Below are 18,543 nucleotides of genomic sequence, written 5' to 3' on the forward strand. Positions count from 1 at the left end.
ATTCAACCAGACCATCCAGTCAAATTTATTTAAAGTTATCTTTCCAAGGAAAACCAGTTGTATGCATCGTCTCATTGACTTGAAGGCAATCCCTCACACCAAGCATGCATGTAGCGACCGTGGAGTGGAAAAACACCATTTTAAGTGGAAGAACCAGGCTAAGTGTGAGCGGCCATCTGCCAAGGCCAACTGGGGTTCAAGGAGACAGAAGCAGATTTACAGAAAGAAGCAGAAATGCAAAAGGCAACTGTCAACCAGCTCCAGATGCAGTTCCATCCAGGAAACACACAGCCAGGCATACAAACTCTGAGCCAACTCCCATGTCAGAGGATGAAGGAGAGCACAGATAGTTAGTTACAGTCATAGAAGCAGGACTAAACTGTAAAACAGGCCAAGCTCGAACTAAGAAAGGTGTTGCTGGCAGCAGCACAGCTGATATTACTCTCCAGGATGGTATGAGAAAAAACAAAGATAGCATAATGTTAGAGATTGAGCTAAAACATTCTGCAGACTGCGAGAATCGAGAGAGAATGAAGCAGATGAATGAAAAAGGCGTCCTTATGTCCTCCAGCAGTCTAAGCCTATAGCAGCATAACTATAGCCATCTGGCCTTGGATTTTCATTATTTTTAGCTGTGAGATCACCTGCTTAACTTCTCATTCTTCAATTGGTTTATCTTGTTTAGCTGTCATTTCTGGCAAGGCTGGTTTGCTAGTAGTAAAAAATATCAAGCAAAGATTGATTTTCTGGTCCTGTTAAGGTTCAGGCTAATGCTAGCATTGCAGCACTGTTCTCTTACCCAGGGAGTTAGAAATGCAACTCTTAAAAACTAAAATGCCAATAGTACATGCCAAAATGTTATTGTTCAAGATGGGGGGGAAAAGCATTCCTTGCTCGTGGCTGGCTTTGTAATTATCTTCTTCATATCCAAATGTGGGTAGATAATGAATAGAAATGGTACACAAATAAGGGTTAAACATATTTGGTAAATGGGCTACTTAAGCACAGATTCAGTTAAAAATTTAATATGATATTTTTGACATTTACTATTAGACAGACATAAAGTAACCATAAAGTTCTGTAAAAATTCTAATGTTTTAAAGAATGAAATTAAAAATAGAAACATAACATTATTACACAACAATATTATAGGGTTATTTGTCATCATATTAGGCCTTTTAAACCAATACTTACAGTAGCTATACATGTTAGAGCAGATTAGGGTACTTCCAATACTAATGTTGATGTGCAAATGAAACAGGAGGCTTAATAGATAAAAGTAAAGTTAAAACAATAAAGCTTCTATCAAGTAAAATGTAATTATATCACTTTAATATAAATGATGGGTGTATGTTTGGTGCAGTTTTGTTCAAAGTAAATTTTTTTAGTTATTCTGTGAAATCATGAGGGTAGTCAGAATGTTTTCTTAAGTAAGAGTAGGGATACGTAAAAAGATAATACTCAAGTAAAATAAAAAATAGTGGCAATGTAAAGTAAAACTATTCTGTTTTTTGTTTTTTTTATTTACTCCAATATATGTAACTGAGCAACTGTAACTAGTTACTACCCTCCTCTGCTAATATAAAGGAGCACTGTTGATGTAAACACTTTTCAATGACTATCAGGTAACACCTTTTGCTCTGCATGCCACCATTAAAAAGCAGTGCGATGTCCGTCAGCCAAAATGTAGCATTATTTTTATCCGCTGATTTTTAGGAAATGTAGTGAATGAACAACTTTATGATATAATGTGACTGACATGTCGCCTTTTGACCTGATGGCTTGCATTCTTATCATACTATGCGTGTGGTATGAGGAGCCCCTCTTGCAAGCACCATATCCAGTTACGCCCTGAGAGACTCTGTTTGCCTGGTAGAAATGTAAGCAGGATTGAAGAAGCATGTTTTGCATTTTTATTCATGACCATTTGCATTTCCACTGAAAGTGGCCCAAAAACGCTAATTCTGAGTGAAATAATTCAAAAATGAGTTTACTTATGTCTCCTTAAAGCCTCTTCTCTGTGTCTCTATGAGCACATTAGAGGCAACCATTATACTTGATTGAGCAAGCTCTTCAGAATGACAAGCACTATAAAGAAAATCACCTAAACAGACACGTGATGGTCCGTTGGATGTCTTGTGTCTGACTCAGTCACCCAGAGCAGCGTGCAGGATCAGCACCACTGAGCCGCTGCTAAATACACAACCCATTTAGGACGTTTAATGACTGCCTGTTGCCTTTCAATTGATTCCAGCATTTGAGGGTCACCCTGCAAAAGGGGGATGGCTGGGCCGGCCAGTTTATTTTCAGAGTCGGTGTTACCAGGGATAGTTTTCATTTAGTATTATGACACACCTTATAACTATTTAGAGGAACCAAAGAGGAATTGAACTCTTCCTGTAATTATTAAGCACCGATTTATACCTTAATGTGTCATAATTTAGTTGGTTTTTTTTACTGTAGGCCTATGATATAAAAAAAAGTATATTACTTTGTTGTCAAAAGATCTTTCTCATAAGTTGTCAACATACGTTTTCAAGCTCTGAAAATATAATCAAAGATTACAAGAGACGTTCTACAAATTCTGAAACTAAGCAATTCAAAGAACTGTATTTATCACAAATGAAAAATGAAAAAGGTTTCAGAGCCTAAAAGAAGATTATAGTGTTGTCTTATTGCCCATTTTGGATTCTTAGATGTTTTAATGTTTTCTTTAACACTGTTCCTTCATGGAAAAATAGATCTGGGAAAGATCAGGTGTCGTATTACATAAGACAAGTACATAGATGTACAAGTGTATTTACTCCCCTTTACTCTGGTTCAGATAAATAAAAAGTGGATGTAGAAATGAAAATGACAGCCATTGGCTTACATGAAATAATAAGCAATAACTAAAAAACCTAAATATGAATAAAATATCCTTCCAGCAGCAACATGGCTGAGGCTGAATCATTTTTTAAGATAGAATGAGCAAATATTTCTTAGTTGTTGAGCATATATCCTAAAAGACCTGCAGCTAGAAGATCTGTAATTATTACCTTTATTGTCCCACAGTGGTGAAATTTGGGCAGTAGATTTAGAAGTGTAGACACAGGAGGTTCAATGCAAATGTGCACCAATCTCACTTTGCCTTTTCTTTTTTTTCTTTTAAAATGACAATCCAATGTTGAATTTTTACAAAACAAATGTGTTCTAATTTTTGTTGGTGTATCACACAGAAACAAAATAAATATACTGAGGTGAAGCTGCTATTGCTCCATATGTTTTAGATTAACGTGAACCAGATTAATTTAAAACTGTCTGTAACACAGTTTTAATAACACGGATTTTTAATTGGCCCTCTATCGCCCTCTGCTGTCTTTACATGTGTAATGCAAGGTAGGTGAAAAAAATTTGAACATTTTGAAAACAAATCAACTGTAAATAAAAAAGAATTATTTTGAAGCATAAATAATTAATGCATAAATAAATAAATCCACAAATAAATAAATATTGGTAAACCATTAGCTGTAAATTAAAAAGAATTAAGAATAGTTCTGCTGTTGTCACTGATTAACCAGTTCATTATTTAAAAAATGTAAAAATACTTTGTCTTTAATACTTTATTCAATTATAGAAATACCAAGGCAATTACGACTTTGACATATTATGTAATTCAATCATTGATTTAAACATTTAACTATTCAAAGAGCATGATTCATTCAAGTCAAATTGTTGTTGTTTTTTTGTTTGTTGTTTTGTATATAAATACTCATTCAATTGTGCTATTTTAGCCCTTAGATATACAGAAAATTGCTAAAGTGAATATGTTATGTGTGATTTCAACATAACCATTTTAACATATAAACATTTCCTTTATTTAGTTGTGAATTGTATACATTGTATACATTTCCTGTTTAATTTTTACTTTCATTCATTTCATTATTTCATTATGGCACTTTAAGGTTCATGAAATAGAAAAAAAAAAAAACTACATATAGATCATCTGTTCAGTGTCTTCAGCAGCGAATTGGTGCGGCACCAGTTCATCAGAGGACCATTTGAATAACATTTGAGGAAAAAATGAATCATTCAACAGAAAGACTGAATCAAATGTAAGAAACATGATGACTTTATTATACCTTCTCTGATAAAAACAACGATTCTCAGTACAGCATGCACACATTCTTTACAAAGTTCAAAAATAAAACTGGACTTATGGATTGCATCTGGGCCTCTTTTTTTTTTACATGGCAATGTTTTTTACTAAGCAGGCTGGTTTATCTTTGTGTCTATTAAGTGATATAAGTGTGCAAAACTGTTGAGGAGTCATTTCTTAAAATCTTAAAACTTCTACATTCAATTTTTGTTTTTCGGTCCTTGATGCTTTGCTGTAGAAATAATTATTGCCTTCTAAGTCGACCCTCTTAAAAATGGCACTCTTTTTTTTTTTACTATTTAAATATATGATTCTTTACTCCAAATAAAGTGTTAGATGAAATTTCGTCAGGCGCATAAAACACAGGATTTTATAAACCCTGCAAAAATAAAACCTTATTACACAACATTAAATACTAACAAAAGCCCACAGCTTTAAATAAAGCATATGTAGAGGGTGAAATCTTGAATATAGAAAAATCATCTCTTCAACTGTAAATGTTTATATTAAATTTGATCTTGCAACAATATACAACCTATACACATCCTTAAACCCTACATGTATGTGTCTGCTGCCTGTTTTAGAGCAAAGGGGAGGAGAAACTAAAAATAACCCTCATTTGGTTTATAACTATATACAGTAGATCTAAAGGCATTCAGAGAAATTACATTTGGCACCTTGCACAGAATATACATTTAGCTTAAATAGGCGAAAAAAATGTTGAAACATACACCCTGAAACATACAGGCAATCTGAGTCCCTCAGTTAGATGAATAAAAGCAAAAACTCATTTGATTCGTGGCTACGAAGGTGAAACTTGGCAAAAAAAAATAAAAATACATTTAAAAAAAAAATGCTGCTGGAAGAATGAGAGGCAGGCTAGGATCTGCCCCAGCAGACCAGACAGGAGACTGTACAGTGCATTTCTGTCGGTTAATCTTCCTGAGTGCAAGAAGTAAACGGGGAACTGGGAAAGCTTATTGACAGCTGATAATGATTGGGCTTCTGCAATTCTTGCACCACATCGCAACAACTTTTGGCTTTCTGCATCATTTGATCCCAAACTTGAGTCATGGACTCTAACCTTAGGGGGAGAAACAGGCCCAGCATGGGCATGGGGTTGGTTTCCACATATTCATTAGCATCACAGCTAATTTAATGACTGCAACATTTCCTGAGAGGGAAACTACTTCCACATTTGCACGGCAACTTCTTTATATTTTGGTAGGTGTCAAATTTGAAATTTTTTTATTTATTGAATTAATAAATGTCCAAAACCTGGGGAAAAACTTGGATTAAAGTGCAATTTAATACGTCCTATACTTCATTAATGGGGCGCTCCCCGGGCTGGAAGTTGATGGACTTAGAGGACGCCATGTAGAAAGACTGGGTTTTGCGGTTCAGGCGGGCCCTTTTCGACGCCACACACAGGCTGCGCTTGCTAGAGGTGATTATCTCAGTGATGAACTTTTTGCAGTCCACGCAGACCTCCATGCTGACCCAATCCTCCGTCAGCTCTTTAGGAAGCTCCAGGTCATCTATCGACTGACCTTCTTTGCTGCTGTGCTTCGACAACCTGCGAACAGAGAGGAAGGTGAGGATTTGAAAAGCAGACTTGTAATGAATTTTGAAATCGTTCAGCTAAAACCTTCGCCGTAGACTGTGTCTGCCATATCCGAACGCATGTTTCTCCTGCTCAGGTGGCGCCGGAGCTGCACGAGCATTATCTTTAGAAACTGCACTGGGACCCAGAGAGTAGATGGGCAGAGTGGAATAGGGCTTAGATGGCAGCCGGATCTGGAGTTGGGAAAAAATAAATAAAAATACTTGAAAGTCAGTAATAAAAACCTTTCATGCTGTTAATGCAGTATATGTTGAGCTTTACATGAGAGGGAATATTTTTAACAATGACGTCCTACCTTTTTTGAACACTGGGCGCACACTGGCCTGGAGAAGATAAAAAAATAAATTAATTTTAAGTTGTAAAACAGATGCAGAATTCAAAAGCACCAGATGATCCTTAAATAACCATGATTCATTAACAAATAAAAGTCTGATCGAACTTGTATGTACAGTACTGAATAAGTATGCAAAGATATGCACTTTGTTTCAGGTTGAAATCGTTTGTCCTACTGGCCTTTTCATAATTCAGGGCTCTTCAAAACAAACCCTCTTCTACAAAGCCTGGGACGTGTCAGGAGATGAAAAAGTGAATTAAACAAAAGCCCCAAAAATCTTGAGAAATCGTGAGAAGAATGTTCCAATTGCTTTGTTCTTTTTCATCCACCCACTTCCCAGGCTCCATACTCTATTAATGATATTTTCAGATTTATCCTGCAGTTTCTATAACGTTTGGAGTAAAAAAAATCTGCTTTATAAATCACAAAATAATAGAAAGGTGAATATGACTTGTGATTCTAACAAAGTAGATCTGCTCTATTCAAAAATCTATTGGACCGCTCGAGTCTAGATTGGATCATGTTACGATTCAACTAAACACTTTCAGCTTCAGAACTGTGATGCTTTTAGTTTTCAATAACTGTTAGAATAAATCATGAGGTTCATTGATTTAATTAGTATCTAAAATTCGACCATTAAAGCAGGGAAATGTCAGAGAAATGTTTAAACGCTGAGCTTATGATCCAAGTTACAGTATACCATCAGAACACATTAATGTGTAAGTCTAGACTTTTGAGGATTTATTTTATCTAATTGATATTAAAGCATGAAATAACACTAAATATATTCTTTTTAAACAAACTTATAGATTTTTTTTTTATTCAGAACAGAAATGAAGCTGAAATTTGGAAGGAAGGAAGGAAGGAAGGAAGGAAGGAAGGAAGGAAGGAAGGAAGGAAGGAAGGAAGGAAGGAAGGAAGGAAGGAAGGAAGGAAGGAAGGAAGGAAGGAAGGAAGGAAGGAAGGAAGGAAGGAAGGAAGGAAGGAAGGAAGGAAGGAAGGAAGGAACTTTCAAACTTAACAAGTAATCATGCTAAATTAATCAAAATGTCAGACAGGTTAAATTAGACATTGACCAAACAGAAACAGGTGCTGGTAAAACTCTTTGCTTAAGTAAAACTTGCTGAAATGTTGATATAGAGATAAATGGCACCGGTCATGGTGCCCAACTTTACCTTTTGCAGAACTGGCAGGTATACGACCATGTGAAGAAGGAGAATTTTTTGGTCCGACATGCGAAGCAAAGCTAGAGAAGGAAAATATGAGTGAGAACGGCGTTCAGGACTGAATGTGTTTAACCAGCATTTCAACTCTACAAGCAAACCCCCACCTTTCCTTTCTTCAGAGCGTTGTAGATATCTTTGTACTGCTGGAACTTCTCCAGCTCAGCCTTGACCAGAACCTGTCTGATATGCATCACCTCCTCCACTGTCAGAGTCAGACACTCCCTGGGATAACAGAACTCCTCCTGCAGGAGAAACATCACATCAGCCAACCATCACTTTTGTTTATAGATAAGGAAACAAACATTCTTCATGCAGTGAGAAGAACACCAGGTGAATAGAGCAAAACACAGAACACCCAGCATCATCAGAGGACCAGACATGCAGTCAGAGGGTGATGGTGGACTCACAAACCGTTCACATGAATGAATGCTCATGGAAACAGTGACAAAGAAGATACGTGCAAAACCTGAAGGTGATGTAAGATGATCCCAGGACTTCTAGTCGGTTAATTTGGGTTTTTATATAAAAAAGTATCCTTAAATTATTGTTTCCACGTGTATTTCTAACTGACGTAACACGTGCATTTCCCCAAAAATAAGAAAAAAAGTTTGCAAACTTTTCAGCTGAGAAACTTTTTCCACCTTCTGACTCATTTCATAATTGTCCATCGCTCTCTAACCCAAACGGACCTTTTACACAACTCAGTGCTGAAGATGGTTCCCCTCAAACAGGGATTCTGATGAGATAATCGGATGATGTGCAGTTAGCATTGACATACCGTGACCTGAGCACTGCCGGCTGCTTCCAGCTGACGAATGGGGGCGGGGGGGAGAAAGAAGGAACAGGACATTGAGACTGATACAGCAGCACCTTGTTTGCCAACAGGCTAATCACATGCAGCATGTTTGACAGAATTTAATAAGAAAACTCCATCATTCAAAGATTATTTTCAGAATCAGTTATATAATAATTCACAGCAAACTTAATGGCCGCATACAGAGGAATAAAAAGAGTGTTTTTATTATGTTGGAACATGAGACAAACAAACAGGAAAGCTAGCGAGGGCCAGAAGGTCACCTGAGATCGCGATTGCATTCATTCAGCCCATGACAGGCACAGAAGGAGATCAGCTGCTGCCTCCAAGTTGTGTAAAGGCTGCAAGACTTCCCTTCAGTTATCTGTGATTCATACCTCGTGTCAAATTAAGAATATTTTCCGGTTATGAATAAAAAAGACAAAAAAATACTAAGCATCAGACTATGTTGAACAAAAAGTCATCTGGGGAACCCTAGTCTTCATATGAAAAGGACACAAGTGAAAGTATTTTAGATTGTTTGGCGAAGCAGAGTAAAAATGCTAACGGTTTTACTTATAGATGCTATAAAATTACATATTTTAGTTCGGGGTCTGGGCCTCATCCTGACTTTTAAAATGAGCCCAAAAAAGTATATGATCCCTCTAGGCCTCAGAGGGATCTTTTTGGGTTTCAAATGCAACCCAGTTCTCTCTCTATTTCATAGAGCCTCTGTGGTTCATCATTGTTCCTCACCTCCTTTCTTTTCCCGCACTGGGTACTAAGAGGCTTAAAGGACGTGGCTCAATCCCAAATCTTAATAAGTGCTTCAAGTTTCCCCAATTCATTTTCACACCTCAGTTGTTGTGGACACATCTTGCCACTTTCAAAGGAGCAGCTGAAATAAAAATTCTATAATCTCCTTAAATATCTCAAAACAATAAAATAAAACAAAACTTGGCTATGCGTAGATCCACATAAATGCTGCGTTTCTGATTATAAAGGGTTTTATTTTATCCACACCTTAAAGGCTTACTTGTCCAGAGTCCATTGTTGCAGGACTTTACTGTAACAATTGTGTGAAAATGTTTGACTTTTACTGCATGAATCTGCTGCTAGATGCAACCCATTATAAAAAATATTTTATTTTCTTTAGTCCAACTGTTTTTAATTTTCTTTTTTGTTTCTGCATTTATTTAATTTTATTATTTTTTTTCCTACTTGCTTTGATTCTGTTTTATTTTCCTATATTTTAATCATGTAAAGCACTTTGCATTGTCTTTGTACTGAATTGTGCGATAAAAAATAAATTTGCCTTGCCTTGCCATTATATGGTCCAATCAGAAAACTATGTTACTTCAATTAAAAAAGGGGCTTTAAATAAAAAATAAACTTGGATTCTATCAACGAAAACATTTTCAAATCAAAGAAAAGCAGATTTCAAATTGTTTTTTGAGTCTCAATTATATTTTTGCATTCAAATACTTTTTTTTCTTTCATTGAAGTGAAGGTGTTTTTAATTGAAAATCTATTTTTTAATAAGGAAACCTTTTTTAATTGAATAATAAACAAATCTACCAGTATACAACTCTCTCTCCCCTCCTGTGTGCTTTGAGTGTTTTACCGCTACCTAAATGGCTGTATTATTTGAATTCAGAGTCTAATGCTGCATTGATTCGGTGACGTAATTCTGGTAAATATCAAAAACCAACATCCAAATTACACCTGAACACCCACTTGCCTTGCAATTTCCACTGGAAAGCTGGAAACAAACATTAATGCTGAGAAGGGGCAAACTTTGATCTTTCAACATGGCGGAGAGCAGCAAAACTTAACTGTAATGGGACCAAAAATTAGTGACTAAGCGATTACTAAATTACCTTTTGTTATATTAAAAATGCAATTAATTGCACAGCTTTAGTTCCCAAACATTTCAGATTGTGACCCCAAAAAAACAATGTAACCGAAGAAAGACCCCTAAAAAAGACATAATTAATTATAAACATATAGAGTGAAGTAATAATATTCACCTGAAAATAAATCTTTTTTTAAATGGCATTTAAATATTTAAAGTATAATTTTAAATATATATATTATTTTTAATTAATAAATGGGACATTTAAATGATTTAATGGTACATTTGATAATATGTTTAATGTTTGAATCGTGTATTATAGGAATATATAAATATTACATCTACTTAATGAATTTGAAATTTATCTCATGAGAAATTCACATTTATGATATATTTTGACCCTCCGTATACCTTAAGGGTCACATCACAAAGCAACGTAGCGCCCCTCCTAAATTGGGTTTCTCATGACCCCCACTTTGGGGGACCTCCTCCTCTATAGTACAGCTGAAACTGATGATGGAGGTCCAGAAAGTGTAAGTTCACAGTCAGATCAGACCTGCTACCCCTAAAGTTCTCATTGTGTTAGAATGGTTATGAAAGCAGCTGTGTGTATCCAGTGTGAAGCGAGCTTATTCATTAAACTTTGGAACCAGACGGCAGTATCTTCAAATTTTAATCACAACATTCAGTGAAAGTAAAGTTGAGATTTAAAAGATCTAATTTTGGTTTTAGACGGAAAATTTTCAAAAAGAATAAAAAAAAAAAAATTTCCCCAAATGATCGTCTCAACGCAGCGGTCCTGTGGTTCCAATTACGCTGCGTTCACCTCTTTGGAATCAGACGGCTGAGGACAGAGCAGCTCAGCCGCTGACCTCATTGTAAACAAATCAGCAGTCACAGGACAGGAGGACATTCAGCTGACATTCTCAACTTCTACTGTTGCTGTTAAACCCAGCCACAAGAACTAACAGTTTTTATTTCACCTAAAAAAAAAAACGGTTATAGAAATTTAAACGGAAAAAAAAAGTGTGCATGAGCAACTCAACTTCTATAAACTTAATCAAAGGCGAGAAGGCCGATGGCTGCAGCATTTAAATGAACACCAGCTTTTGTTCTCAACATGTCGACTGCGACCAGGTTGACTAGACACTTGAAAGGTCAGTTTACCATTAGGAATGTTCTCATCATTGGGTAATCCATTGGAATTTTCTCTCTGACCAGTAAAGGTCACTCAGAAAAAAAAAACCTATTTTTCTCTCATTCGTGAGAAAACTGGAACTAATCAGTCAAAGATCTGCTCTCTTTTGCTGGCCAGTAATGAAACCTTTTGCTGTCCTTCATAAGTCAGACTATCCAACTGAGTAGTTAATCATGTGATGTGCCTGAGAAATCATCAACCAAGACAAATTAACAATAAACAATATAATTAATTCAATATATAATAATATTGTTTTGTGTGTGTGTGTTAATTCAGTGCCTTTAAAACCATTCAGTTTGTCAAAGATCCAGTCAAACGTAGTAACAACAATCACCAATCCACCGGTCAGAAATTAAAGGAGAACAAAAAAAAAAAAAAAACAATTAGTAAAAGTTGAATGAAAGCTGAGCAGAAAAAGCTTGGTTGGTGGGTCTACATTAATAAAATCCACAGCTGAGCAAAAAATCTCATGAAGTCAACTCACCAGTGACTTGGAGGCCTGTCTGGAAGGCGGTGCAAAAGCCCTGACGAAGGCAGGCGCCTCCTTCTCCACAGGGTGGCGCCTCTCATGAGTCTGGTGCTTGTCTGGCTGATGGGTGGCGGAAACAGGCCGAGACTTTGGAGGTGCTAAAAAAAAAAAAAAGAAAGCATTTAAGCAGGAATGCATGGCTAGTAAATCCATATCGCTCCATGCAGTAGTCAATACCTTTCTTCTCTACAACAGCCTCAGGAGACGTGTCCTCCAATAAAGATGTGGACCTACTGGAGCTGCTCTTTGATGGCTCCTCGTGTTAAACAGATAATTACACAACTTTCATGGAGAGTCCAAAGAAAGCTCAGCATGCTGACCGTCGTTCAAATTTCTTTTTCAGCGCGGTTGTGATCAGAAGCAGCCAGAAAACTCACATCTGATTCGGAGCTGTCCAGCTCAGCCAGCGTGGGCGCTTTGAGGAGCCTCTTCCTCTGGCTCAGCTGCTTCACTTTCTGAGGGGTTCCTGTGATCCCGCTAGCCAGAGAATGGGTGCTGCAGGCCAACTTCCTCCGACCATCAGGCGTATCTGTTGGTCAAAAATGCTTCATTAAAATGATCCATTTCTTTTCTTGTTTCACGTTCAGAACGCACTTTTTGCAAGTGAGCCATAACTTACAGCAAAGCGATGCATGCAACTATTATTGCTCCAATTGGATAGAAAAGACTAGGAACATAGCGCAGATCCAGAGTCCTTCATGCAGCATTTTTGTTTCGCAAACTTTGCAAAAGCCGACATATATGCAAACAAAACCACTCACAGACGAAGAACAGGTCTTTCGAAGCAGATTTGGAGTTTTTTTTCTATGTGTATTTTACGAAAAGCGGCAGAGGATGCATCACGCAAGCTAAAGGAGAGCAGCTGGATGCTTGCAGCAGTGTTGCTAAGCAACATGCTGTATATCAGATGGGGTTTAATTTTGGTACTAAATTCGTTACTACGGAGGCTTAGTAAGTTGAATGAGAGATTGAGTCCGGTTTGTATTTAGACCAGAGGGGAAACATATCAGAGTCCATTTGGAAGCGTGTTGAGACCACCTCAAAAAGTGGGTCTCAGCCCATTGTTTGAGTCTGGGGCTCTTTTAAGTCTACTCACACCTGCACAAATGGTCCAAAAGGGGGTTTTAAATGAACTCTGATCTGTTTAAAGTGGACCAAATGTGGTAGGGGGGACCTTCAATGAAGCAGCAGCATTTGCTTTACCTGAACTGCGGAACAAATCCTGAGGGGTGCTGATGCTTTTCCCAGCACCTGTAGGTAAATAAAGCAAACATCGTCTTCAGTCGGAGCTCAGACAGACACATTTATCAAAGGCCGATTTATGGGATAGGAACAAGGGGTGATGGGAACAGGGGCGGTGCTGTAGTGCTCCACATTCGGGCGCAGTTGTTGTGTGCATCATAGCTAAAGGAACAGCAGGAATGTGCGTGAAGGGGAGCATCACAAAACCAGAGAGGGACAATGAGGGAAGCCAGAGTGCAAAGGTTTAGTCTGATCCTCCTGTGAGGATTAACGCCATATTAAAACCGTCATCCGCCATTCACCTACATGTGAGGCAAGCCACTGACAGCAGCATTATGTAATCGCCTCATATCCATCAGGGAGGGGTGATTAGAGTGACCAGGCTGCAGAGGCAGAGAGACAACTTTTTCCTTGCTCAAATTTTTCTCAGCGGCTGACTGAGAACTTCTGGTTTGAGACACAGCATAGGATTTTACTCAACTGAGGCCTGAATGAACATTGTGGACTTTTACTTCGTTGAAAAGTTCTGTAAGATGATTCATTCTGAATCTGATGTTCAGGAATATTAGACTTTATGTGTAATTTATGCAAAAAAAATAATCAAAATATATGTTGGAAGCTTGTTGATGGGAACAACAGGTCTTTTTTTCACCATACATTTCAATTTGTGAGTAAATTCTTGCTAAATAAAATCCTTCAGTGCACCTTCGGAAACTAATCATTTCAATAAATCATTAAAAGCTCCAAACGAGATCCAAACTGATCCAGAAAATAAATGGATTTTCTTTGCATACAACCTCCAAACATATTCAGATTAAGTTGTCCTGTGTCGACTCAGCTTCTCCTCAGATGCTTTTATTACAACATCCAGTGTGTGACACTAGTGTTTCATAATACAACTGTGCAAGATGGCTAACATTATATTGAAACGTGGGAAAAGCTATTTCTAAAAAAGCAGGCTGGAATGAATACAAATGTTATTATAGGAACACAACGGCTGTCTTTACCTGATGAGTCAAAACTGTAAGACATGCTTAGAGGTCGCATGACTGACAGAAATGCCCATGTTTGAAGGGAAACAAAGGAAAAAAAGAAACGAAAACAGAAGAAGAAGAAAATGTTAAAATGAACAGTGGAGTCGACAGCTACTAAGAGGAAAACTGACTCGTAATATGCAGGACCCGTTTGTTTTTATAAATAAAATCTGATCATTTTAAGTTAAAATCTTTGATCCAGGTAAAAATGAGTTTTCCAAACTCGTTTTTCTAGATTAAATTTTCTGACTGATCTCATGACCATCTGGAAAAAACATTTACCTTGTCTCACCGACTGGATAAATAAACATCTTAGTTTTGTCAGACTGATTAAGATCATATTTGCTAGCAGTCATGCACAAAGTTACCAAAGTTCCTAAAAATATCTTCCTCTCAGCTAGTAGATCAATTATACTTGCATACTAGGCTGCAAACATCATATCCTTGATTGTGTGCCTCACCTAGGCGGTTCCTGCGAATCATATCGGGTGAAACTGGCCGGAGCTTCCTCTCAGCCTTGATGTCCTCCAGCAGTCGCTCGTGGAGGCTCCGAGGACGCGGAGGATGGGGCTTGAGCTTACGAGCAGAAACCTGCAACAGCAGCAGAGGTCAGAAACAAAAAAAATAGAATTTTCCAACAAAATATGACTTTTTTACTGCACTAATTCATCCAGTAACATGAACATTATAAATTATTGAGCATTAAATCAATGCTGCAAGCAATACACACACTTCCCCTCAGCCTTAACCATCAGATTTTTACAATATTTAGGTCCAGAGCAGTAAAAGCTTCCTTCTGGATGAATGTTGCCTCTTGGTCTGCTGAACCAATTCAGTTTTAGCTGGTTAGGAGGCAAAAAAAGAAATGTTCTAAATATTCCTGATGCTGTGAGCTTTGAAAATCCTTTACCTACATATGTTTTTAGTACATAAAACAGGGCAACAGCATCATTGATATCTCAGTGCTCAGGAGTGGCCTTATATAAGAATTTATAAGAGGCTATTTCACCTCTTATCACATGTACTTGGATTCCTTTTCCATATGAGATCATGCTTCTGTATAAACTAATTTTGAGGCCACATAGACGTCGTTAGCATTTGTACAAGTAGATCTAAAGGTTTCTGCAACTGCTATTTTGCTGAAAACAGTTATTAGAGTATATTTACGGGGTTAAGAGGAGGCCGTGATCTGATGAATTCAAGAATGATCTCATGTGCGCTCTTCTTTAACCGTGGGGGGATGTCTCCATTCACCTGGAACAAAATCAGTTTTATGAAAATAAACCAAAGATGCTCAAATCATAAAGTTGTTCTGTCTGTAAAAACAGAAGGTGCTGAAGGAGAAAAGCCCTTACCATGACTTTTCTCAGCTTGTAGCGTTTGGAGCGAATGTCGTCCATCAGCATTTCGTACGGCGTCAGCTGGTACTCTATCGGCAGCGGGTTGTACTGCCGTTCCTGGACCTTCTTTAACTTTACGCCGGTTCTCAGATCACGCATCACCTGCACCCAAAACCGGGCCTGTGTGGAATTAATTTAAAGTTACTCAGCGGTTTTTGTATTTACATGGTCTGGGTTTAAATCTACCAGCATACAGGGTCTAAGGTTACCCAGTCAGCGTTCTGCAGCTCGTTAAGGTCTCTCTCAGGCTCATCATGAGTCTCACGTTCCATCTTTCGGAGGTTCTGGTCCATAAAAAAAAAGGTGGAAAAAAACAACAGATATGTTAAAGTCATGGACAAATGACCTGTTCTTGTTGTGTAACTGGTGAAGGTTGTCTCACATGATCGTGTTGATAACTCTCTCAGTCTGAGTCAACACCAGAGGAAATAAAATAATCAAATCATCTTTAATGACGGCGTTTAATCTGCCTTTCCTGAGTCTGCTGGACGAGCTCCTCTCAGCTTTTTCCAGATCTCAGTGGTTAAAAACATTTATTGACATGCTGTCTTTTTAGAGTCTGACTACATGTTGGGATCCTTTTTGGATCTGATTTTCTTTCTTTTTTTTTTTATCAAAGTTTAAAGCATTTTTTTTTATGTCCCTTTAAGTCATAAAGAAATAATCTCAGGTTCAGAGTTTTAAGCACCGACTTCTTTGACTTTCTTATCTTATCATAACAAACCTTTTACAATCACCATCCAGCAGTTAAAACATAGTTTTTCAAATAAATGCAAATAAAATCCACAGTTAGTAAAGATTCTACTAGAAAACAAATCACTGATTTAATTTGCCCAGAGAATGAATTCTGGAGGGAAAAAAAATGTTCCCTTACTTTTTGTCCAAACTTATCCAGACCTGGGAATCCCTAAATTATATCCATATTTTCTAATATTTTTAGGTGGTTGATGAACCCTGAACATATATGTTTTTGTATTGATTCCCGCTAAAATGTAAATACTGTATCTTCAACTTTCATTAATGAAAATCTTTAGTTTATCACTATATCAGCGATCACAAACCTTTTTACAGCTAAGGGCTAATTCAGGGAAACTGAGTCACAGGAAAGGCTACCAATACTGACCTATGAATGGCAAGGGTCAACGTTCACCTAAACTTCATACATTATAAACATATCTTTATTGTTTCTTTAAATTTATAATTTTCTTTTAGACACTTTCATTTTGAAATCTCTATAAATGCTTAAATGCCATATATGATTAAATGATGAAATGTTCTATAACCCTATTAAAAAAAGAAGAGCAACAGAATACAGTGAAATTTCAAACGTAGCTCACTGTTGAGTTGTTCTATTTTCAGAAGACTCTAAGGGCACCTCTTGGTGCCCGCGGGCACCAAGTTGGTGACCCCTGCTCTATACACTACAAACAAGTTTAAACTTCCATTTCTTTCTGGATCATCTGATAATTTAAAAGGGAAAAATCAACAAGCTAAAGAAAGCATTAAAACGGTAAAGAAGTAGGATTCCCTTGGATGGAGCCAAAAAATGTCAACAAAATGGTTAATGGAAAATGATCGGTAAAAGAATGAGAAATATATCTGGTATTTTATTTTAAACAGTGCTCATTATCTTCTTCTGTTTGAAGCCATTATTTTTAGTTTAGTAATTTTTGTCCGTATTTTTGTCCATATTGTCCGTTTCTAACCAGATCTGACCGACTGACACTAGAGACAGGACGCCACATCACATCACATCACATCACATTAGGGCAGAATGAAGTCACAGCGAACCCTCAGCTGGACAAACAACAATTTCAGTCATTGTTCCGGATTTTTTTTTTTACTGCATTGTTTCCAGAATAGTCAACTCCAGTTGATAAAAAATGTTAGGTACTTTCTCAAAGATCTCTTATCTTTAGAAAATTTGCTGGGTTTTTTTTTTCTTTTTCTTTCACACTTTGGAATTAGAAAGCTTATTTTAAACTCACGATAAGGGAAAAATACCTCACTCTGTAAAGATAAACAAGGTCTTTGAGGAAAACATCCTTTTTTAGCTCTTAATGTTTTATATCTTTTAGAGGAAACTTGTGTCCTTGTCTGGTGAGGTCCCAAATCTTTCTTACCTCCTTGGCACTTTTTATCTTTTCCAGAAAAGTGTGCAGCTCCCTGGTCTCTGCATAAAGCGCGCGGCAAACCGCCTGGTAGTGGTTTGGAGCATCGGATGGGCTTGGAAGGTGGGATGAACATATCTGCAGAAGTAAGAGGACATTTAATAGAGCTCATGAAGTGACCAAATAGCCTTGCATATCATTGGATAGATCTGTAGACAATTCATCTTGTCTCATGCAAGTATTTTCAGTGTTTTAATTTATTTTGACCACAGAGATCAGCAGTTTGGCTTGTGGAATAGGAACACTGGATCTTATTTACTATGAAGTATCTCATTGTTTTTCTATGTAATCAGTTATAGATTAGTGATATTTATTTTATTTAATTTTTGTAGATTTGTTTCCTTCCCGTCAGCATGAGTTTCAAAGCACTGTAACATAAACAGACTCTTTAACATTCACTAAGTTAAGGAGAAGTTAGGAAATGAATTAATAATAAGATCGAGCTAATTTATGCATAAAATAAATATGAAGTTTTTAAAGTTAGAGCAAATCAAACGATTAGGTGTCTGATTGATCAAGAATAATGGAAAATAAAAGGTTAAAGTTGGACAGGACGACATTTTCCTCTCCAACAAGCTGCCAACATCACTAAAACCACAAAACTGAGAAAAAGAAAACAAAGACTCTGAACCTGATGATCCAGTCAGAGAACCGATCACTGACTAACTTTTTCTGTTCTCCATTTAAGGCCCTGTCCTCTCAGGTATTTGCGTGATTGCACTGCTAAAACAAAAGCCGACTGCCAGGGAAAAGCATGTGTCAGCCAACCATATCAAAGTGAACAAAGACGCAAACCAGACGAATGGCATATTTTTCGGGTTTGTATGATGGGCGTGGCGGAATGACGCTGCAAATTGTTTTTAAGGGTTAAGCGATTCTCAAAGAGTGAAAGCAACGGCAGCATGTCCGCGTCTGCTTATTTACATTCACGTAGCCTCAGTCTTTTCACACAGTGATGACATAGGCTGATCCTAAACTTCATTTATTGTAAAAAGAAAA

General features: G+C 37.2%; 1 protein-coding gene across 3 annotated transcripts in view; it reads right to left on the reverse strand.

Moving 5' to 3' along the window:
* Window positions 1–4,095: 4,095 nt before the first annotated feature.
* spire1a (spire-type actin nucleation factor 1a) overlaps window positions 4,096–18,543 on the reverse strand; it is a 41,691-nt gene continuing 27,243 nt past the window's right edge. The window contains exons 4-18 of one of the 3 annotated variants that reach the window (XM_038288776.1): window positions 17,497–17,622; window positions 15,583–15,657; window positions 15,329–15,493; window positions 15,141–15,227; window positions 14,435–14,564; window positions 12,901–12,948; window positions 12,075–12,226; window positions 11,875–11,956; window positions 11,653–11,795; window positions 8,101–8,130; window positions 7,427–7,564; window positions 7,272–7,342; window positions 6,058–6,085; window positions 5,787–5,935; window positions 4,096–5,714 (exon numbers count right to left, since the gene is read on the reverse strand). In XM_038288776.1, the coding sequence (XP_038144704.1) occupies window positions 5,456–5,714; window positions 5,787–5,935; window positions 6,058–6,085; window positions 7,272–7,342; window positions 7,427–7,564; window positions 8,101–8,130; window positions 11,653–11,795; window positions 11,875–11,956; window positions 12,075–12,226; window positions 12,901–12,948; window positions 14,435–14,564; window positions 15,141–15,227; window positions 15,329–15,493; window positions 15,583–15,657; window positions 17,497–17,622 (1,683 nt within the window). In that variant the 3' untranslated portion in view covers window positions 4,096–5,455. The remainder of the gene's footprint in view (window positions 5,715–5,786; window positions 5,936–6,057; window positions 6,086–7,271; window positions 7,343–7,426; window positions 7,565–8,100; window positions 8,131–11,652; window positions 11,796–11,874; window positions 11,957–12,074; window positions 12,227–12,900; window positions 12,949–14,434; window positions 14,565–15,140; window positions 15,228–15,328; window positions 15,494–15,582; window positions 15,658–17,496; window positions 17,623–18,543) is intronic. The other 2 variants (XM_038288777.1, XM_038288778.1) reach the window with 2 other exon arrangements.

The sequence above is a fragment of the Cyprinodon tularosa genome, unplaced genomic scaffold (genome assembly GCF_016077235.1).
Source record: "Cyprinodon tularosa strain WSP-4 unplaced genomic scaffold, ASM1607723v1 ctg26, whole genome shotgun sequence".
NCBI classification, from domain to species: domain Eukaryota; kingdom Metazoa; phylum Chordata; class Actinopteri; order Cyprinodontiformes; family Cyprinodontidae; genus Cyprinodon; species Cyprinodon tularosa.